Consider the following 23,474-nt stretch of genomic DNA (forward strand, 5'->3'; position numbering starts at 1 on the left):
AATTTGCTTGTAAGGCAGAGACTAACATTTAGAAAGCTCTACCATGTGCCAAGCCCTGTATGCATATTTGACTTAAGTTTTCTTACAACTTAAGGTAGGTATCACACCTTCTAATTATAGGTGAAGGAAATGACTCAGAAATGTTGAGGAATTTAACCAAGGCCACACAGATTTAAACTCACAATGCCATGGCGATTGTCATTGCCACCAGCGCATGTCACAGAATTGTTTTAGGGATCATTTTTAATATATGAATATTATTATATACATTACATATTATATATTCTCTATATAACATATACATATATGTAAAATATACATTTATGGAAATATGAAAAAGCATCTACTGCGGATGAGAGAACTTGACCTTTGGCATCTTTTTCTGTGTGAATGAGGCATCCTTAAAAATCAAAGGGGGGTTCACATGGGTAGGGCTCCTGGAGCAAATGGGTGAGGTGATTGTGGTGATTCACCAGAGTAAAAAATCAAATAGGAATGCCACAAACACCAGCATTACATTTAATAAACTTCCAGAGTTAATATATATTGAAAATCTCATAATCATCTGAAAGACATACATAGGAAAACATTTTCTCCTATTTTCACAAACAGCATGAGAAAATTAAACTCTGAGTTTTAAAACTAAGACAATTTTTCAAACACATAACCTTTGCAGTGCCTAGGTGTTTTCACAGGTAATTTGATCTCCCCTTTGTGAGAGGAAAACCAATTCCATTGGAAAACTAAGATGCAGCCTGAGGTTTGTCACTCAAAAGTGCTGCCATGATTTGGCTTCCTCCACCTCCCACGTTGAGGGAGAAGTCATTTTCCACCCTGTTGGACTCCTAAGCCTTGTGACAACAGTTTCCCTTCACAGGCTTCACAGTGCTTATCTGACAGGAACTGCAGTACCAGAAAATTCTGCCTCAAGCCCCGCAATGAGAAACCATTCTGTGCCACGTGTCATGGGTTACGGAGGAGATGCCAGCATAAGGCCATGTGCTGCCCAGGAATGCTCTGCATGAACGGTGAGCGACCATCAAGATTTGCAGGACAGCTCCACTGAATCTCATAAACTAGAATGTTCCAAGATAGGCACTGTAACGATTTCCTGGATTCATGCTTGAAGTAAATTTATGCAGCTGCTTTTTCTTGATTAAGAAAAATGATGTTTTTGCTGGCAGTAATTCTTGACAATGACTTGAAGGTAATGATTTTAAAGGAAAGATTCAAATGGGAATCGCTCAGATTCTTCTGTTTAACACTTGGATTCCATTAATTACTTATCTTCTTTGCCATGTGTGAGCATGTAAACATTTAGTGCATGTCCCAGAAATCTAGAAAGTTATATATAAACTGAAGGCGGAAGTGCTGCTAAAGTGTGTAACAGTACAGTAATTAGCATGTCTGCTCTGTCGTTCTATCCTTGTAGTTAGTAACTGTAGTCACACCTGGTTGTCCCTCAGATGTTTGTACCATGATGGAAGATGCAACCCCAATAATGGACAGACAGATCAAAGACCACGATGGCACGGACAAGAAGGGGGACAACTGAGCATCCAATTCAGGAGAACAAACCCAAGAGGAAGCCAAGTATTAAGAGATCACAAGGCAGTAAGGGTAATAGCGGCGTTCTGAGAACATTTTATTTAAGAAAACCATTTCTCCTCCTGGCCTCTGAAGGCGAGGCTGAAACGGACTTTATTCCTGTCCGCCCCGCACATACACAGGGAGCACGTCCTGCTGCAGTCTCTTTCCAGCAGAGGCTGTGGGGACCATGTAGGTACTCAGTGAGACAGGAGGACAGGGGAATAGCTGTCACAACAGACTGGCTAGCAAGAAAGCCTTTAACTGTTTAATTCAGTTTGACACACACGCACATTTCTACAGCCTACAATTTAACAAATGGCAGTTTCTCTTTCTAGATCCTCATGATACAAAATAGAGGTAGACATAGATGCATTAACTTTTCAGCTTGTACAAAATACAAAATCACTAAGATAAAGCTTTTTTTTTTTTTTTTAAAATACAAAACACAGCCAGAATATTTGAAAGTGATAAACTGGCCGTTTTTGTCTATCTTCAAGTTTGCTGGCCCCTTTGTAAGTAGTGGTCTCTTTTTATATCAGTATAAATCCTATTTATTAAAAAAACAATGCTGAATGATACTTATTTCCTTTCGCCAGACTGGAAAGCCCATCTTTCTTTGATGTTTTAACTTTATAAAACAAGCAATAAGTTCTGTTAGGTAGGGCTAGAATAATTTCCATTCCATTATTACTTTTAGCACAGACCTAGCTCTCAGAGACTTGAGTGCCATTTGTTTCCACTTCGTGGCCCTCAGTCCTAGACCTCATGCCGATCCCCCACCCTGCCACTTTGCCATTAACCACTAAAGCCCGTGTTAATATCATTACAGGACAAGAGGGAGAAAGCTGTCTTAGAACTTTGGACTGTGGCCTTGGACTTTGCTGTGCTCGTCATTTTTGGACTAAAATTTGTAAACCAGTCCTCCTGGAGGGACAGGTCTGCTCTAGGAGGGGGCATAAAGACACTGCTCAAGCCCCAGAAATCTTCCAGCGCTGTGACTGTGGCCCTGGACTGTCATGTCAAAGTCAAGCAGCTGGCAATCAACAACACATACGGTTAAGAGTGTGCCAAAAAACATAAAAAACTAAATATTTGAAAATAAAGAATCTTCCTTGTACTCAAGCAGAATCTCAGATACTAATTTTAAAATACTTCCGTACAAGTATCTCTTAAAATCAAATCTTGTGGCAACAGAAATAGACTGAAACTAGAGAATTGTTAGATGCTGCCTTGTGATGAATGGAAACCAGCTTTGGCTTTTTGTCTGTTTCTCCAGAAAACTGATGTATTACAAAAAATTTAATCCTTATCTAGTGACTCAGTTCAAATAAATCTTTTCTAAAAGTTGAAATTGTATATATTTAAGGTGGACCGTTTGATGTCTTCATATACATATACTACATTGATTACTGCAGCTAAGCTAAATAATGTATCCATATCCAAACAAATCTTTAATTTCTGGTGAAGGGCTGGTACCTGACAGTATCTTAGGGGAAAAAAAGTGGTGATATCTGAAGTTAAAAGTAAATGAATTCGGGCTGGCCCAGTGGTGCACTGCTACAGTGCGCTGCTTGGGAAGCGCAGCGGTGCTCCCGCCGAGGGTTCGGATCCCACATACAGACCGGCCGCTCACTGGCTGAGCAAGGTGCGGGAGCAACACCGAGGGTTGCGATCCCGTTGCCGGTCCCCGGTCCGGTACGGGCGCGACGCTGAGGGTTGCGATCCGATGCCGGTCACGAAAAAAGACAAAAAAAAAAAAAAAAGGAAATGAATTCTTGCATCTTACCAGGAGAAATTATCACAGCAAATACTATATTTTTCCTTTAAAAATCCTATTGTTTATTTTCTTCCATTTCTTGGAAGAGAAATGACATTTCTCTACAAAATAATTTGGTTAATAAATGATTCAAAAGGTAATAATATTTTATGTTTGTATAGTCCTCTGCCAGTTACAAAGCATTCACATATTTTGTTTTCAATAGCTTTATTTACCATTTCATAATTTTTACATTTTATATTTATATAATTTTTATATTTGAAAGCTATGGCTTTCAAGGAGTGTTTTTATTTATATATTTTGGTCATTTTTACTTCAAAACTACCTTGGAGGAAAACTAAGGCAAATAATGAAGTTTGTGACTGGAGTCTAAGAGGCCATGTTTTGTGCATATTAAAAGTGGTTTTGCCTAAGGAGGCTCTTTCTAAAGGATTACAACCCAGTGCTACCAATTTCATTTAAGAGATGAACCGTATACTTGTTCTTCTATATAAGTTGTAAGTATATATTACAAAATTGAATATGAGCCAAAGAAAAAAGTTAAATTTATATAGTTCCCTAGTTTCTAAAAAATATTGAACCATCTCCCAGAGGCCTCTGGGTGTACCTTAATTGACAAATTTGTAATCTGTAAATAAGAGGAAAGGTAGGTCATTTATATAGTTCCCTAGTTTCTAAAAAATATTGAACCATCTCCCAGAGGCCTCTGGGTGTATCTTAATTGACAAATTTGTAATCTGTAAATAAGAGGAAAGGTAGGTCGGTAATATGGTTTATAGCACAGGGCAGAAAATGAGAAAATAAAAATTCCCATCGAAGATTTGCTATCACCTCATCTCTTATTTCTACTAAACGCATAGTGAAGTGTGATCATGAACATAATACGTAAATTTAAACTAAACATACTTTCTAAGAAAATAAGAACATCGTCCAATAATAGTACAAGAGGTTTTATTGACTACAATGCAAGCTAACGCATGACAAAGTAAAAATCATTTAGAAACACCAAAAACCCTTACATAGCAAAGGTTAAGAAATAAATTAAGACTCCTATCGGGCCGTGCTTGCAAGGAAGGACAGGCCTCATTCACTGCGATCCTTGGGTTCTCGGTATTTCCATTGTATGTAATCAAAGACATCTTTCTCACTATCCACTGGCAGAGGTTCTCCAGCAACTCCTGCAAGTAAAGAGAAAAGAAACTTATTTTAAGAACCAGTTTTGGAATGTAGTTATAGAAAGTTCTGGATTTAGAGTTGTATAGGACTCGCTTTCAGAAAAAAAGAAAATGTTAACCAAGCCACTAAAAACAAAGACATTGACCACTTCTGTCCTCCCACATGAGCTTTGTCACATATATTATCAGTTCTACAAAAAGGCACCTGAGTATCCCAACTAGGGCCATTGAAGTGACCCTAATTCATGATTTTCCTCTCTAGTGGATATCCACGTATTATGAGGCCATCATGTATTACATAAAATATTCAAATTGGTTCCTTTGCAACTCAAAATGTGGTCATTGGACTAGCAGCATTGATATTACTGGAAGCTTAGTAGACATGCAGACTCTTGAGCCCTACTCCAATCCCACAGACTTACAATCCACATCAGTGAGGGTGCCAAACCATTTGTGTACATGCGGAAATGTGAGACGCACTGCCCTGGTCTACTAGGGATGAAAGCTTATCCTTATACTTTCAGGACAAAAAATTCATTCTCCTAGTAGAGAACAGTACTTTGTGAAATGTTAATAAGATCCATAAAACATAGATTAAGCAATTCTTTTTCTTTAAGCTTTAATGGCATGGGGCCAAAGCTACCCAGTTTTGTGTGGCATTGAAAGCAACGATACCTGAGTTCTTCACAAATCTTGGAGATACATTAAAAAGCAAAAACAACCCTTTGCGTCACTAAGACTTTTTACTGACCACCACAGGCAGAAAGGATTTAATCCGTTCCAAAAGCACGAGAAAGCGCCCTTGCCTCAATGGCCTTCACTGAGGGCCCGAGAGCACCTCACGCATCAAAGCCCCTTTTGCTATCTAGAGACCAATAATATAAAGAAATAACAATTAACTGGTACAGTTACCAAAAGGCTTTTTAGAGAAACTACATTTGCTAAGGCAAAATATCTGTGAATTTTTCAAAATAACTTTCTCTCCAGTGACAGGGATTCCCTGACTCAGACACAAACACTCACCAGTGACTCCCAAGGGACGGATGGTGTATTCATTGATTGTGAAGCCCTGTTCTAGGGCGTGAGCTCTCATGTTCTTATTGAAAATATCACTTCCAGTGAAATAGAGAACACCACAGTAATACTGATCTTTGGGTATCAACCTAAAAAAAAAGAACAGTAGATAAATTTCTTACTACACATTACAAATTTAGCAAATATAGGACTCCTAAAATCAGTAAGGAACAAAATACCTAAAATAAAGCTAGGTTGTCTAAAAATCTGAAGAGGAGACTATCACTGGGTGAACCATTCAAATCACCCCAACCCTGCAATTTGTTTAGGTTTCAGTATACTTTTCTCTGAGTAGAGAAATGAAAAGCATTATCACTTATTACATGTTCTTACTTTTGAGCTGTAGAAGGCATCATGGTGAGATACAAATGTAGAGAAAATAAATTATAATCTATAGATAGTAATTATTCTTTACATATTTTCAGGCTAAACATTGTTTTTGGCAGGAACATATGGCCTTTAAGAATAAAAAGGGGTTCCAGACATATCTGAGATATGGAGAGAGAGGGAAGAAAAGGAAATAAGAAGGGAAAAGTTAACTGGTCAACAACAAAGTCTGAGTAATACCTGACATCGATTCTTCTGTGTGGGTATTCCTTTTCATCATTTTTACTGGGAAGCTGGCAAACACCCTAAAATGGACATTTTAAAGAATGTTTAAGGATGTTTTTAAACTTAAGGCTCAATCTTAATCAAATGTTAAACAGAACTAAAAAAAAAAAAAAAAAAAAACTACATGAACAGCAAACAAGGACTCTGGTTGTGAGGATTTGGCCTTTATGTGATTCTAAACAAGAAATTAATCATGGAAGCAACAAACACGAAAGACCAAACAAACAGAAAAGAGCAACTTGGAAGAAATAATGATTATGTAGGAAGGAGAAAACAAACAAAAAAGCTGCCAGCAGTTCTCAGCAGAAGATGTTCCGTCCACAAGGGCAGAATACTACAGAAAACGAACGCTCCGGGGAAGGGTTTAAATCAAAATAAAAAATAGGATAGCAGAAGTAGAAAAGTTTGAAATTGAGAAAAATTTCTCAGAAATTAGGAGAGAGAAGGAAAATGAGAAAAATTTAAAAGGTAAGAAAATCAGAGGATCATTTTCTGATCATTCTCTACTGGTGTTTTCATTATACTTCTATAGTTTTCAAACAAAAATTATCAAAGTCCACTTTGTCATCTTCTCCCTCTCCAGAAAAATGAGCAAAAATTCTGGACTGGGTAGCAACCCATACATATGTAAAAAGAGCTATAATATGTCACAAAATTTCAAGTTAAAGTGTCAAATGCCACGTTCTAAGAAAAATACACAAGTGACAAGCTTCTGTTCCTACAGAGTAGTCAAGTTAATACACATGTCATTAAAAGCCAAACTTTTTCACTCAGCAAAATAGAAAAATTAAAATCTAAAATGAGTATTTTCTTTAGCTGTTCCTATGGGTGAAAGATTAATAAAATATGTTTACCTTCAAAATATGAAATCTACCTTCTTAGGCATTAACAAGTTCCAATTCAACTTCCACCTTCAAATGAATCAGAAATGATTTCCATCTGGAATTACCAGGAGGCACTACCTTGAGAATATGGATGTCTGGATGCCACAGGCAGTGACCTTGCAGTTTGTCAGATAGGTAACAGGATTTCATCTGACGGGCTTCGTTCCCTTCCTCAAGGCCAATTCTACTTCTTGTGCTTTTTCTAAAGTGCTAATGTTAAAGAATTTCTCTGTATTATTGTAAATTCGTTATTAGATTGAGTGAATTAGTTTTGTTTGGCATTTCAAGTAGGTGGCTTCATGTTGAGTGTCTGAAATAAAGCCTCTTTTATTTCCTCGGGGTAGTCAAGGTATCTCCTATTGTCCCTTGAATAAATAACTTAATCAGGCCCCCTTGCCTTAGGTCCAGTTGGGGGTGGTGCAGCACATTCTTTGTAAATAAGCTGTGTGTGGGTAGAGTTAGTGCACATGCACGGCACCACTTGGCTGGCGTTGACTGCCTCAGGTGTCCACCCTACACAGCCATGCTCTCCAACCTATGGCTTCCAAGGACCTGTTTGCTGGTTACCTAGCTGACCTGGCATGTGAGGGGTCTGGTGACCAAGCCTGGCGCATGAGAGGTCTGGGGACCCAGCCTGGTGTGTGAAGGGTTTGTGACCCAGTCTGTGAATGGGTTTGAGGGGTCTGTGAGCTCCAGACCCAACCCTAGCTCTACAGCCACACAACGAATTAGTAATGGAGCCAGAATAAGATCCTATATCTTCTGTATCCAAATCTATTCTTCTGCAGTGCAACATATCAACTCCCACCATTCCTTTGTATCATGATACAAATCACCTTTTATTGTCTTCAAAATAAATTGATTTGAAAGCTGACCTGGAGTGCCTCTTTTCCTCACAAATAAAATATTGAGTACAAATGTCAAAACAGCAGGCTTAACATGGCATTTTTTAAGCTTCAGGGACTGTGAACCACATGTATAATATCCAAACTTTTTTTTTTTTTTCCTTTTTGTCTTTTTTTGTGTCCGGCAACGGATCGCAACCCTCAGTGTCGCGCCCGTACCGGACCGGGACCGGCAACGGGATCGCAACCCTCGGTGTTGCACCCGCACCTCGCTCAGCCAGTGAGCGGGAACCGGCCTGTATGTGGGATCTGAACCCTCGGCGGGAGCGCCGCCGCGCTCCCAAGCAGCACACTGTAGCAGTGCGCCACCGGGCCGGCCCATATAATATCCAAACTTTATCAAAAACCACCAACAAAGATGGATTCCTATGTCACAATATAAAGGCTTAGTTTTTTGCTCTTGTTGTCATCTGAATCTCTATACCTTAAAAACAAACAAACCTGCTCTCTTATTTTTTAACCTGTTTCCTTCTGGAAATAGGTCTCAGGGATTCCTTTTCTGGTAATACATGTAGATCTGCTGCCAGATACACGACTAGGAGAATGGGAAGGCAACAGAGGGCAAAGTATTCCACAACCCCAGCTCTGTCCCAGGATGGGCAAGTGGCCTTAGTCTTTCACGCATCACACACACAGTAAGGTCTGAACTGGCCTAACCTCCAGCAGTCACTGGGATTTGGCTGCCCATGCACTTCCTAGGCAAAGGACTTCTCTTTCTTTGATTGAACAGCTACTAGGATAAATTAATCTCACCACTATTGACAACTCTTTGCATTCATACATACTTGGCTACCCAACTTTCCTTCTGAGGTTGTAACAGCCATTAGCTTATAATTTTTCCTTATATTATTGCTAGCTGGATTACTATAGCCTCTGTTGGTTTTACCTCTGGATCTCTCTTTGAGCACGCAGAACACTTACAACTATGAAAAAAAAGCTTCTGCTATTGTATTGCACTGTATTGTATTGTACTGTAAACACCTTCCTGGTCACTAAATATGAAAACAGTTAATACACTTCTCCAGTAAGGAGTTCCAATGACTTTCATAGAGATTTAGGCCAGAGGGGTCCCCAGAATATGCCCAGGCATATGAAGACACTTTTCTACTATGCAAAAATCCAACGTGTCTAGCATATATTGTTTTTAGGATTTTATCTGACTGAATGTTCCTTAAATGTAAGATTCATTCACGTTCATTTTCAGTGAATTAAATTTTTAAAAAATGTCCATTGGGCATATACAAATCCTATTTTAAATACCATCTCATGTATATACTTTGGGGAACAGAGTAAGACCTCAAGACCTGACAGATTCAAGAGAACAAATCATAGATTTAATTCCCTAAAACTAACTAGAACTTTTATTTTTATCTTTCCCAACGTTCTTTTGAAAACATTGTTCAAGTTCAACCAATTGAGGCAATACACTTTCACAGCCAATTAAAATCAACCTGCTGAACTTAATGACGTGACTGTAAGTATGTGTGCGTGGTTAAATATACATAACATAACATTTCCCACCTTGATCATTTGTAAGTGTACAACTCTGTGGCATTATTATTATTATTTTTAATATGGGAAATGTAGAGTGTAGTTATATATTTTAATTTTACTTATTTTTAATTGTAATGTGGCATAAGTGTACTCACATGTTGTGCAACCATCACCACCATCCATCTCCACGTTTTCATCTTCCTCTACTGAAACTCTGTCCCTATTAAACTAGTGTTTAATTCTCCTTCCCATTCTCCTTCCCTCAGGCCTGGGCAACCACCATTATGCTTTCTAAATGACATGATATTTTAATTATCTTTTTCAACCATCTTCTACTTTTGGCTAAAACTCCTGTCAAGTCTCTGCATTGAGACTCTTACTAATTTTTGTATGTTCACTGTGTGAAAACACAGTCTCTTCCCTTTCAGACATATATCTTGGGGAAAGAAGGGCGTGCATACAATTTGTAACAATATATATGCTAGTAATATTGATTTGATCAACATATGTCAACGTTGAACCTCAAAAATATGTATAATCAATTATGATTCAATAAAAATTTTTTAAAAATAAAAAAATATATATAAAAAAAAGAAGGGCATGGAAAGTAACCAGAAGAATAAAGATAAACCCAAGAAAGAAACAAGAATGCTGATCCTAGACTTCTATTTGTCCTCATGTTGCTATTTTAGGGAAAAACTTACTGTGTGTCAAAGTCATTATGAACATTTTTTTTTTTTCCTTTTGCGGGAGCGCTGCCACGCTCCCAAGCGGCGCACTGTAGCAGTGCGCCACCAGGCCGGCCCATTATGAACATTTTTAAAAAGCAGATTATGGGCCGAGCCCATGGCACACTCGGGAGAGTGCAGCGTTGGGAGCACAGCAGCGCTCCCGCCGCGGGTTCGGATCCTGTATAGGGATGACCGGTGCGCTCACAGCGCTCACTGGCTGAGTGTGGTCCAGCCGGTCTCAAAAAAAAAAGGACAAAAATATAAATAAATAAATAAATAAAAGGCAGATTATGCCTGATTATTTATTCCAATGGTATAGATTATCTATAAACAAGGAAATTTTTAAAAAGTTCTTGGGCTGGCAGGTTAGCTCAGATAGTTAAAACACGGTGTTGTAACACCAAGGTCAAGGGTTCAAATCCCCCAAACTGGGCAGCTGCCAAAAAAAAGAAAAAAGAAAGTTCTTTAAAATATTCTGAGAGCAGCTATGAGAATCAGGCATCCCATTAATTATTTTTCTCTAAGGTCTCATGGGTATGCTATTTGTTGACTGTAATACAAAGCTACAGTGAAGTCCCACACTCAGAATGGCTACTGAACACTCTCCAAGGTTTTTTTAGATGTGTTAAACAGATACTCACCATGAACTTTGTTTCACCCTTTGATAGAGTATCTGTAATAAAATGGACCTTTTGTAACTGCTCCACAACCTGATGTAACAGCTTTGGCTGTAGAATCATAATTAGGAAATAAGAAAAAGAGCAATTTCTCTGTTATGACAAGAAAACATTCTTAACATGAATTTTCTGATTATCTATGGAGAAATCCTCCTCCTCTTTTTCATTAATGTTCTGAGTAACTACTTTTCCCCTCTAACAGAAAATTCATCTTATCAAATGAAACATACTTTTAGAAACCACTGTTTTTCACCCTTATCCTAAAACAAATATCATGTGTATTTATATGATTCATTAAATCAAAGAGTTAGCTGCTTCGTCTTTAAAAGGTATATATATATAGTAACATCAAAAATGTTTTGCCTTCATGGGTTTTCTAATAGAAGTAAGGTTCCTCAATACTTTATTTTTTAATAGAAAAACATTCCTTCAATGAAAACCTGAATCTTATACTGAGTATTTCTAAAATATCTATGATGGACAGTAAATAATTCTGGAAATATTTTATTAAATTTATCTCTTTCAAATGTTAGACTGTCCTCCCAATTCCTGGAGGAAAAACATTATGTATCCCTTTCCTTCAACAACTTACTTTGCCGTTCACAGAATTCAATCAGCACAAAACACTTCGGCTGACTTTTTAGAAAGATTAAAACTTATTATGAAAATACCCACCTATCATTAGAAAATGGCATATCCCCTGCTGCATAAGACTGACCTGACCACGTTTGGTTATCAATTCTGAGATACCTGTTTGGTTGATTCCGAGGTAAAGCTTGGATGGGTCAGAAGAACGTCCATGTCGCCACTAGACGCCGCGCCTGTGAGGACAAAGGACATGTGGGAAGTTCTCACAGAAACATATCCATTAGGCAAACACAACCAAGCTGATAACACACACAGAAGAGCCTTACTTCTTACAGCCTAACTTTCTATTTCACCGTGCTTCATATTCAGTTAGTTAAAAGATTGCAATTTTCTGTCCAGCTATTCAGGTATATTGATGTAGACAGAAGTATCTGGGATAACAACAGTAATTGGCATTAGATATATACATTGCATATAACTAGTTAATTTAATGTGTTAAAAATGCACCTAAGTAACTACTCAATAATAAATAAAAACAACATTTAAAAATAACTTAAAATATACCTATGAACAACTATATATCTAAAAATCTCAAACAATATATGCTAACTCTGTAAAGATTAACAGAAAACTCACTTCAATTCTTATGATTGAACTCATTGAATAAATATTGGTAAAAATTACTATTACAGATTATAGATAAAAATAAAGCACTTTATAGTGACTTGAGTTTTGGTTTTGATCTATACTTTACAACTTCAGGCAAGTTATATATAGCTATTTAAATCTTTCTTTTACTATATACTTATTTTTTTCATTTTAAATGTCTTTTTTTTCCTCTTGTATTGCCAGCGAGGACTCTACATTCCTCTAGACCTAGTTTTCTTGTCTGTAATCTACTAAAAACTGCTTCATAGACTATTATACAACTAATTAAAAACATACGTAAAAGTACCTACTATGGTGCCTGGTACACAGCACAAAATAATCCTGTCTCTCTCCTCTCTTCATTTTCATAAGTACAGTATATGCCAAACATACTTTTGGTGACTGGAGATCTTGCAGTGTCTTTGGATCATCATCCTATACGTCAATAATTTTTTATCAGATATTTAAATGTAAAGAAGACTATACTGAATGTCAACTGATCTCAGGACATCCATGGAAGCTATTTAAACAAAGAAAATCCTATTATCTTCTCTTCTTCTCATTTCTTTTTCCTGAAAGCTGGATGTCTTTCACCACCCTTGACCTTGGTGTTACAAAGTACCAAAAGTGTTTAATCTACTTAAGAAACAAACAAAAAAAACTAAGTGAGCAAAAAAAGAGAAAAAACCCAAGCATCCATTAATAGGAGACTGGATAAGTAAAGTATGGTGCATACACATGGAATGTTACACAGCTATAAAAAAGAATAAGAAAGTTACCTGATATGGAAAGAGCTCCAGAATATATTTTTAAGTGAAAAAAGAAAGGTAGAATATTGTGTACATGTTACGTTACCCTGGGAAAGAAAGGGAGGGGGATGGGGAAATCAAGAATGTGTACTCGTACTAAGTTGTACTGTCATGTAGAAACACTGAAGGGGTACACAAGAAAGTAGTTACTAATGCGACAGTGGGGGGGAGTGGATAGGATAATCAGGGTCAGGTTGGAAGTGAGATTTCTTAGTGTGTACTTTTTTTTATATTAAAGCATGTAACCATGTGACATACTTATAATAAAAGTAAAAACAAAATAGAAATATACAAATCCAGGAAGGTTGTCACATTCAACACAGCATGTATTTGACTTGCTGTGCATCAAAGTCTACATTTCAAAAGTACAGAATGTAAGTTCCCACCTAAGAAGATTCTTATTTAAAGGTTTGTGGCAGGGTACAACAACGTGTGTATATTTTTAAAACTTCCTGGGTATTTCTGATGCAGACATACTTGAACAACTGGTTAACTCCAATCCTCTCATTTTGCAAAAGGAAGACAGATTTACCTGAAATCATATGATGGTAGTAGATTTGGCCTCAGCACCCAGGACTTTTGACCCCAATCAAATGTTCTTTCTACTTATCAGCAATCATGAATTTAGTTCTTCGCTCTCCTCAACTCTAGCTTCTTAAATAAGCTACCTGGAGTATTTCTAATAGCACATCACCCATTTCCCAGGCAAAACTCCGTAGGTGGCCAGAGATTCAGTCTAGGTGCCTATTCTAAAAAGTTTTAAATAAAGTTTTCCTATTCTAATTTTAAAAGTTAATATTTTCAGCCAGTAAGAGAACAGGATTGTGTGGCTCTCACTTTCCCTGTATTTGTATAGTTAGTGGAGATCTTCTAAAGAACCTGATTGTCGTAATAATTGGTTTTGAACTGATGCTTCTGAGACATTATTCCTAGGTCCATTATAGAAAACTTGGAAAATAAAGAGTAAGTAAACAAAACTACCCACAGCTTCACTAGCATCTAGCCCAATACAACCATTATTAGCATTTTAACATGCCTAAAATCATTTTAAAATTTTGCTAAACTAGTCATTAAAGTATCATCTTATAATCAAATCAGGATGAATTTCCCCTAGCTATGAATACATATTCTTATCTATAAACAAATAAACTTAGCTAATACTACTGGGTCTTAGTAAGTCTAAAAGGTAACACAAACTATGTCTGTTAAATCTAAGTTTTTCATTTACATTAGGCAATTTTAACATCAAGGCATGAATAACCCAAGATTAGGAAGCATGTTACCTCTTCTGAAACTGCCACAGACCGTAGCAATGTATTCAGAATCTACTTTTTTAACTTCATTTAGTACAATATCCTAATAAAAGAAAAATTAAGTCAGTATTCCAAAAATGGCTTTCACCAAGTGACATTCTCAATTCTAATAAAAAAATAAAATTCAGCACACTCTTACTTGCATTTGTAACATCTCTTCACGAGGAATTCTTTTCTCAAAGTCCTCAAAATATCTATAAAGACAGAATAAGTAGACAAAATATTTTTGTAAAATTTAAATCTCCTCATTGGCCAGCCACCAAAAAAAAAATTTTTTTTAAAAAATCTCCTTAAAAATTAAATTGCCTACCATAACAAGTGTCCTCATACCAGCAGAACATTCTCAAAAATCAAGACTAAAATTCGTTGAAAAGACAATAGCAAAATTTGCGGGAGGGTGGAGAGGGGAGGGAGTTATTAGATCAAAATCCTTAAGTGTTATCCTTTGTAATATTCCAGAGACTCCATCTAAACTTATCTGTAAATAAGCTTCATATTCATGTAAAAAGAGTAAATAAATATATTTAAGTTAGTGCATGTTTTCAAAGGAGATTGCTCTTTACTGGCAAGTCAAGGGGTTATAGTTTGCTGCTCTTAAATCCTGCAAAATTATCATATTTTAAAATATTATCCTAACACATGGATGAACCTAATCAACAATATGCTAAGTAAAAGGAGCCAGTCACAAAAGACCATGTATGTGCAATTTCATTTACATGAAATGTTCAGAACAGGCAAATCTGTAGAGACAGAAAGTAGATTAGTGGTTGTCTAGGGCTGAGGAAGGTGGGGTGGGGGGAAGGCATTGGGAGGAAATGGAGAATGACTGCTGATAGGTACAAAGTTCTTTTTGGGATAACAAAAAATGTCCTAAAACTGACTGTAGTGATGTTTCTACAACTCTGTGAATATACTAAAAGACATCGAATTGTACACTTTAAATGAGTAAATTCTATGGTGTATGAATTATATCTCAATAAGGCTATTATGAAAATATCTCAGTAAGAAATAATGCGTAAGCATATGTCTAAGAATGAAGTGCCTGTTCAAAGCCAATTCTCACAACAACCAGGTTCGTCGAAGACCCCTATTTACTATGCAAATACAAGGGAAGTAAGAACCACACCATCCTGGTCTCTTTCTGGCTCAAAATTTTGGAATGGTAGTATAGCTTCAAAAACTTTATGGTAAGGCATCAACATAAAAAGTTCAGAAGGTTATTAGAACTGAATCACCAACAAGACTATATAATACCAGAGTGGATATACATAGTGCTATGCACTGTAATTGTAAATAATCAATTTTTAGAAATGAGTGTTCCCAGATTATATCTGCCACACAAAATAGTTATTGATGCTGATATAGAAACATGCCTACTAGTTATTTCTATACTGTTATTTAGGTGTTTGCGGTTTTTCCTTTTTTTAAACTTGGTTTTTCATTTTCATGTCCTATCTTCTCAGGTAGACTATAAACTCCTTAACAGCTACACAGAACCTACTATATATCCTTACCCTAGACCTAGTGCAGAGCTCTGTACAACATAAGCATCACTGCCTGATACACTCAGTTGTATGTATTTTAAGAGTAAGTTCCCTGCTAAAGCCAAGAGAATGAGGGAAATCCTCAAAACAAGTAAACAAATTAGAAAGCAATAATAAAACATGTAAACAGAGGCATATACTCTACAAGAATCTGCAATAAATCTTAGCATTTCTGAATAGAAAAATGGTTGCATTAAACTAAGTATAAAGAGTTATTGTGTGTGAAAGAATGTTAATAAAAATTTTTAGGGCCAGCCCCGTGGCTCACTCGGGAGAGTGCGGCGCTGGTAGCACCGAGGCCACAGGTTTGGATCCTATATAGGGATGGCCGGTGCATTCACTGGCTGAGTGTGGTGCAGACCACACTATGCCGAGGGTTGCGATCCCCTTACCGGTCCAAAAAAAAAATAGAGTGCGGCGCTGGTAGCACCGAGGCCACAGGTTTGGATCCTATATAGGGATGGCCGGTGCGTTCACTGGCTGAGTGTGGTGCAGACCACACTATGCCGAGGGTTGCGATCCCCTTACCGGTCCAAAAAAAAAATTTTTTTACTTTTGTATCTCAAGGGTCAAAAGAACACTTGCTGTCTTACTTCAGCCCAATTCGCTGATGATGGTTCAATTTATCTTCATTTTTTCTGAGATCTGTAAAGAAAATAAATAAAATTGAAGTGTTAAATACTTTTTGGAAAAAATGCTAAACTCAATGACCCTTTTTACAAAGAACTACCTGGGGAAAAATTTATTGAAATGACTTTAAAAACACAAAAGTCAGAAAAAATTTCAGATATTAAGAACTAGATTACAGTGACTCTTCAAAAAAAAAAAGTGACGCTTCAATGTAGTGAACCTAACAGTTGATTTCATGATCATTTTTATTTATTAAATCAAAATTGCAATTTCAGTTACATGAAACAATCCAAGATAAAACATAGTAGACTGTACAAATTTCACTGGCAATTACAAAAAGCAATCTTACAAGAACCAATATTGTTTAATTTACTGTTAGTAGCAACAGTAGTCACCACAGTTCTGAATGTTTTACAATTAACTGCTTCATTAATGGTCTTTTGTTTATTCACTCCTTCCTTTAATCAGTACTGAGTACCGATTTTTGTACGCATTGTGCTAAAAATCCTGTTTTATCTTCATTTTTTACACTTGATCTTAGCCAAAAGGCCAAGAAGAGATATTTTCATTTTTTAATTTAAAAAAAAACTGTCATGACATCCTGTCTTAAGTCTAAAAGTGACTTGGCTCCATTTGGGTGCTCCTTTACTAGGCATGAACACAATAGCAAGCCTTGTTAAAGAAACAGCAAGGAAAGTACGAGTATGCTTCAAAAGCAAATCGCATAATCACCCTCATATTTACAAATGTATAAATTCCCTCTAGAGATAAAAATGGAGAAAAATAAACATCTTTATGATACATGGAGCACTTAATATTTCCCATAGTTGTGTGCACTCTGAAAACACTAAAGTATATAACTAAAAATGAAATGGAAATATTGTTTGTTTTATAGACATGTATAGACAGACAACAATAGCTATATTACACATCTGTGAATTGTGAAATAATATAAAAACCAGAACAGTATATCCCTGACATTACCAAGAGGTGCAACCAAATACCTTTGAGAAACCCACAAATTCTTGAGCTCTTTAGCCAATCGTTTCACTCAGATAAACTGTATATGCCACAAGCAGAAAAGCACAAACTCCCTCTGAAATGCACATGTAAAGTTCATTCTCTTGCTATGTGAATGACACAAACACTTAACTTGGTAATATTACTAATTAATTATGCCTCATAAGAATCAGTTGCCATTTTTAAGTACTTCTTATATACCAAACATTCTGCTAAGTGCTTTACATACATTATTGCATTAAATTGTATGAGGCAGAAATACCCATTTTGCAGCTGAGAAACTGAGGCCACCCTTCCGAAGAGCAGTGGAGGAGGGATTCAAACGCAAATCAGTCTCCAAAACCTGTCCACCTAACCATATGGGTTGCTTGCAAATAGTTGAAAACTCACAAATACTAAATCCGAACGCCACAGATGTACTGTAATGAATTCATATTAAAGCATGTGCCCTTGAAAAGTATGAAGAGATGAATTATACTTAAAGGATTGATATATTATAGGTTTAAGGAAAACATTATAATTACTTGACTTAGGCTCTATTTTTATCATTTCTTGGAAAGCAAAAATTCTTTCAATAAGCACTGCAAATATCTTACAAAATCTTTCTCAATATATCTTAGCTTTTAATATGATGTGTAAGACTTTGTTGTCTAAAGTTTTATTAAAGAAATAAAAGTAATTTAAATCTTCTAAAAATCCGCAAATGGTAACTATTTCATTCCCTTTAAACTAAGAAGTCACTTCTTAACTCTTCTTGATTTTCTTTCTGTTACAAACCTAAAAATATTTAAGATGGGAATATAAACTATATCCTATATCTATTCTCTACTGCAGAGTTAAAAAGAAAATCTTATCATCTGTATCTACAGATTGATAATAGGTTTTTCTTTTCTTTTCTGTTTTTTCTTTTTTCACCTGGCTGGTATGGGGATCCAAACCCTTGATTTTGGTTTTGGTGTTACACCACTACGCTCTAACCAACTGAGCTAACCAGCCAGTCAAGAACGATGTTTGTTAGAGTAGTATTAACAGTCCTTTAGGACCATATTTAACCTGAATTTAGTTACCTATTGTCATACTCACCTTCTAATGTTTTAATTCCTTCATCTACAAACTTCCTCGCAGCAGACGGACTATAAGAAAGAAAAGCATTATATCAAGATCAGGTAAAATTCAGGATCCTTGTAACAAATAAGCAACTATAAATATGTCTTGTCAAACAAAAGTCTGCTAAAAAGAGCTAAACAAGACTGGCTAAAATGTTACATGGTTACTTGGTAATGTTCAATTTTATCCAAAGCAAGAATTCTTGAAGTTTCAATCATTAGGAAGACAGCCATAGACTTGGACATGAAAAAGAAGTCTAAGCAGCTAGCTGTCATAATGCCCATGTATAGTCATATGGGCACTTGAAAACTGTTCACTCATTCAACTAGGATTTACTGAGAGCCCGTTATGTGCCAGATACTTTCCTAAGTGCTGAAAATACGGCAGGAGTAAGACAAATAAGAGTGCTGGTCTTTACCCACTTACATCCCAGAAAAAAAAAAAAAAAAAAAAAAAAAAAAAAAAAAAAAAAAGTTTGAGTGCTTGCTCCAGATTCATAAGGTGCTATGAAAAAAAGCGTGAATGCTTAGAATAAATATCATGCTCAGAGAAACAAAAGAGGCAGAATCTGCGGCAGGCAATAACAAGCACACAGAGCAAGTGTAGTAGAGGTAAGAGAAAGGAGAGATTATTTCTGGCTGGGGAATCCAACTGGTTTCATGAAGGAGCTGACAACTGCCTTGGATGGGGTTTTACAGTAGAGGCAGTATCTGAAGATCTGGCCTCAGACACATAAGCTATGGAAGGGTGAATCATATGGGCTAAAGCACAGAGGTGGAAAAGTACAGATTCTGAAGAAAAACAGCACGTAATTTAGTTGGCTGACCTGAAAAATAAAATCAACCTACTACTGTGTCTGCTTAAAAAATAGTTCTTACCCAATGCCACTAACTCGAGTCAGGAAATTGATGGATGAACTCGTATCATCCTGCCGAATCTTTAAGAAAAACAAAGTCTAATGATAATTTAGGAATGTTTTGAGTACTCAAACAATCTTACTGGAAATACAGCAATATGCTGAGAGACATAAAGAGCCGTTTACGCACATACGCATGGGTAACGCACAGGAATGTTCATATAGAAGCCAGTTGCTTACAGGCAACTAACAGTGCTAATGATCTCTAGTTTATCCAAATTTTTAAAAATGGAAATACAGCAATATGCTGAGAGACATAAAGAGCCGTTTACGCACATACGCATGGGTAACACACAGGAATGTTCATATAGAAGCCAGTTGCTTACAGGCAACTAACAGTGCTAATGATCTCTAGTTTATCCAAATTTTTAAAAGGGCCTATTTAACAAGACCAGAAATGATATAATTACTATCATTAGGGTGAAATAAAACCATAAAAATATTTGGGAGAGTTTAAGCATAGAAATTTTAAAAGATAACAATCTTTCAGTCAAAGTTTATAATCTCTTTTCTGAATGGTACTGAAAATGGAGCTAACTCCATTATAGATGCTCACAGTCTCTTAAATGCCACATAAAATAAGGGAACATTTTATAGAAACAATATTCAAATTTTTCTAAATAGAATAAAGCCATAAACTCTGCTCATCTCTTTTTGAGTCTCACTAGAGTGACATCAATCACCAATATTTATTTTTTATTTAGCAATAATGCTAAATAATAGTTGCCATAAGGCAGACACTATAATCAAATAAGTAAACAAATAAGTTAAAATTTTACCTTTTCCAATTTACGCAATTTCCCAGTCGCTAAAAACTCATCAATCTTTTCAGCAATTTTCGTTCCTACTCCAGGCTACATAGAGAATTGAAAGTATAAAAGTCATACAAATACAATGTTTACTAAATCACTAAAAGATAGAGTAAAAAGTAGGAAATGAAAAACAAATGAATATCACATGACAAGTTTTCATGGGACACAGAAAATTGAACCCCAAGAAAAATGAATTCTCCCAGAGGCAAAAATACTTAAATGATTGAAAAAAAGAAACCCTAATAATTGTAAATGTCTCTTGTTTATTTAAAATTAACTTTTGTTGTAAAAAACTTAAAAAATATAGTTTCATAAAGAATATTAAATCACTTGTCAATCTCATTGCCCTGAAAATTAAAATCATCTGTAATTTTATCCCCTAACATTTGTTATTTACTACTTGACTTTTTTTCTGCTTATATATATAAGCAGAATGTGTGTTTATATATACATACTTTTTTCTTAATATATCATGAACAAATTTCCATAGCAATCAAAAAATAAAACTATCGGGGTACATAGCATAGCACTGTATGAATGTATAATAATTTACTTAACAAATATCTCACGGGAGAACATTTAGATGGCTTCCAGTTATTTGATACCATAACAATGCTGTCATGAACTGCCTTTAGAACAGACGTTCTCAAGCTTTTGCATACATCAGCATCACCTAGGGTACTGTTAAACACAAGGCCAAGTCCCACCCTAGAGCTTCTGGTTCACTACATCTGGGGTGAGGCCAAGATGTGCATTTGTAACTTTCCAGGTGCTGCTGAAGCTGCTGGTCTAGACACCACACTTTGAGAACTCTAGAACTGCACATTCCAACATGGTACACTAGCCACATGTGACAATTTAAATTAATTAAAATTAAAAATTCAATTCTTCAGTCACACTAGCCCTGTTTCAAGAACTCAATAGCCAAATGTAGCTCATGGTTGCCATACAGGACAGCACGGCTCTAGAATATAAGCTGTGAGGGAGCAGAGATCCTGTCTTTTCATTGTTTTATCCCTAAAGTCTGGAGTTTAGGTGTTCAGAAATTATAAACTAATGAATCCTTATTCCTTAGGACAAATTCTTCAAAGTGGAATTGCTAGGTCAAAGGATATATACATCCTGTCAGCACTCTGCAAATTATCCTTCAGAAAGGCTTCCATCAGCAGTAAATAAGGGTCCTTTTCTTCACATCCTCATCCACATTGTATGCTATATTTGATTATTTGATAGGCACTATATAGTATCTTGTTTTAATTTGGAACTTTGATTATTAGTGAAGTTGAAGTTTTTCTCATGTTTACCGGTCCTTTTTAAACATTCAACATGCATAATAACATGCATGCCAGTTATTTCCTATGGTCTCTTAGTCCTAAGTTCACCCTTCCACATTCCTGATTTATTATTTAATAAATGTCCTCAAATTACTGAAAGCATATTCAAGTTCTGAAAATAGCAATTACCAGATAGAAATGAACAAAAGATTTAGGAAGTAGAATAGATTAGAAAGGGAAACTGGGGCCGGCCTGGTGGCGCACTGGATAAGTGCGCCGCTTGGGAAGCGCAGCGGCGCTCCCGCCCGAGGGTTCAGATCCCACATACAGACCGGTTCCCGCTCACTGGCTGAGCAAGGCACGGGAGCAACACCAAGGGTTGCAATCCCGTTGCCGGCGGTCCGGTACGGGGGCAACACTGAGGGTTGCGATCCGTTGCCGGACACGGAAAAAGACAAAAGACAAAAAAAAAAAAAAAAAAAAGAAAGGGAAACTGTCCAGGCTTCTCATTCCCTATATCGGAAGATAAAAAGAAAGAAATTATTTTTTCCTTTACATATAGTACTACAATAATTTTACTTAATAACATAACCTTGAGCAATTTAGACCCAGGCTATCTTATATACCTAACATTCAGATTTCTAGAATTACTGAGAAGCACTCATATAAGCTAGATAGATCTGCGATTCTTTTTTTTTTTTTTTTTTTGGTTTTGGTGGCTGGCCTTTAAGGCGATTTGAATCCTTGACCTTGATTCTTTAAATAATAGTGAAAAAAGAATGATGAGATTTTTATGTTAAGTCCAGTCTTATGCAAAAGGAGTTTTGGATACTTTTGTATTCTTTTTAGGGATTCACCATAAACTCGGATTTGGGATGAAGTGTATAAGAACTTTTCAAAAGTCTTTCCCTAGTAAATGAGAAGGATATCTACAATAAACATAAAAAGGAAGTTCGGTAGTGATAAAAGGGGAACAGAATGGAAGGAGGAATGATTCCTGAGGTTAACATTGGGTCAGTTCACCAAGACAGAAACTCAGAATTAAAGTCTAATGTATTTATTAACTTTCTTGGCTAGCCTATTTGGGAAAAATATACTGATGCTGAGAACTGCTCATGGCCACAAGAATTTAAAACCTATACAACTCAGTATGATTTGTACTGAGAAACAAATTCACGGTTAAGATGGCACATGATTAATATGGATAATTTGTCACTCAATCACAAGATGTATAAGATTTATAGTAATGTTATGACTTTGAAGGGTGAAAATATACTCTCAAGGCCCTCATGAGAAAGTTAAGGACAATCAAATATTAATACTTAAATTCAAGAAGACTTCTGTGAAATACAAATAGGTAAAGAACAACAGAAGGAATTATCACTATCAGGACTTGGACTAATCAAAGCTATGTCAGTTTGGCATCTTTAACAAAAACATGATATTGTCCTTAAATGTGAGAAGCTTTAATCATTTGGTGAGACTGAGATGAAAGAGAACAATCTATCAATAGATAGACCTTCCCAGGATACTCCTGATGAGATTATTACAAATCACCAAGAGATGAAATCCTCTAGAAATTGTGACACTACCAGCACACGGGGTTTCATGGAAATTGCTTTATAGAGAACAGGATTAAATGCCATCATAGAGGAGGTGCTTAATCATCTCTTTGGGGAACACTATCTCACATAAGTTCCTATACTTATGTGATATGCTAGTATCAGATAAGCTAGTACCACTTCATCATCATGCTTTTCTTAAAGACCAACACTTGGGCCGGCCCGGTGGCGCACTGGAGAGTGTGCCACTAGGGAGCGCGGTGGCGCTCCTGCCAAGGGTTCGGATCCCATGTGGAGACCAGTTCCTGCTCACTGGCTGAGCGTGGTGCGGG

At 36.4% G+C, this 23,474-nt stretch overlaps 2 protein-coding genes across 2 annotated transcripts in view; one reads left to right on the forward strand and one right to left on the reverse strand.

Annotated features, from left to right (window-relative positions):
- The window catches only part of DKK4 (dickkopf WNT signaling pathway inhibitor 4), a 9,683-nt gene extending 6,742 nt beyond the window's left edge, over nt 1-2,941 (forward strand). Inside the window, 4 exon segments of the mRNA XM_008571212.1 lie at nt 816-1,028; nt 1,467-1,543; nt 1,545-1,620; nt 2,420-2,941. Coding sequence (XP_008569434.1) covers nt 816-1,028; nt 1,467-1,543; nt 1,545-1,620; nt 2,420-2,670 — 617 coding nt within the window. The 3' untranslated portion in view covers nt 2,671-2,941.
- A 1,355-nt stretch (nt 2,942-4,296) lies between these two features.
- The window catches only part of POLB (polymerase (DNA directed), beta), a 24,084-nt gene continuing 4,906 nt past the window's right edge, over nt 4,297-23,474 (reverse strand). Inside the window, 11 exon segments of the mRNA XM_008571205.1 lie at nt 4,297-4,545; nt 5,566-5,705; nt 6,184-6,248; nt 10,884-10,970; nt 11,670-11,740; nt 14,248-14,320; nt 14,417-14,471; nt 16,415-16,466; nt 18,555-18,604; nt 19,457-19,515; nt 20,274-20,348. Of these exon segments, the coding sequence (XP_008569427.1) occupies nt 4,451-4,545; nt 5,566-5,705; nt 6,184-6,248; nt 10,884-10,970; nt 11,670-11,740; nt 14,248-14,320; nt 14,417-14,471; nt 16,415-16,466; nt 18,555-18,604; nt 19,457-19,515; nt 20,274-20,348 (822 nt within the window). The 3' untranslated portion in view covers nt 4,297-4,450.

This window comes from Galeopterus variegatus, unplaced genomic scaffold, assembly GCF_000696425.1.
Source record: "Galeopterus variegatus unplaced genomic scaffold, G_variegatus-3.0.2 Scaffold666, whole genome shotgun sequence".
NCBI classification, from domain to species: Eukaryota; Metazoa; Chordata; class Mammalia; order Dermoptera; family Cynocephalidae; genus Galeopterus; species Galeopterus variegatus.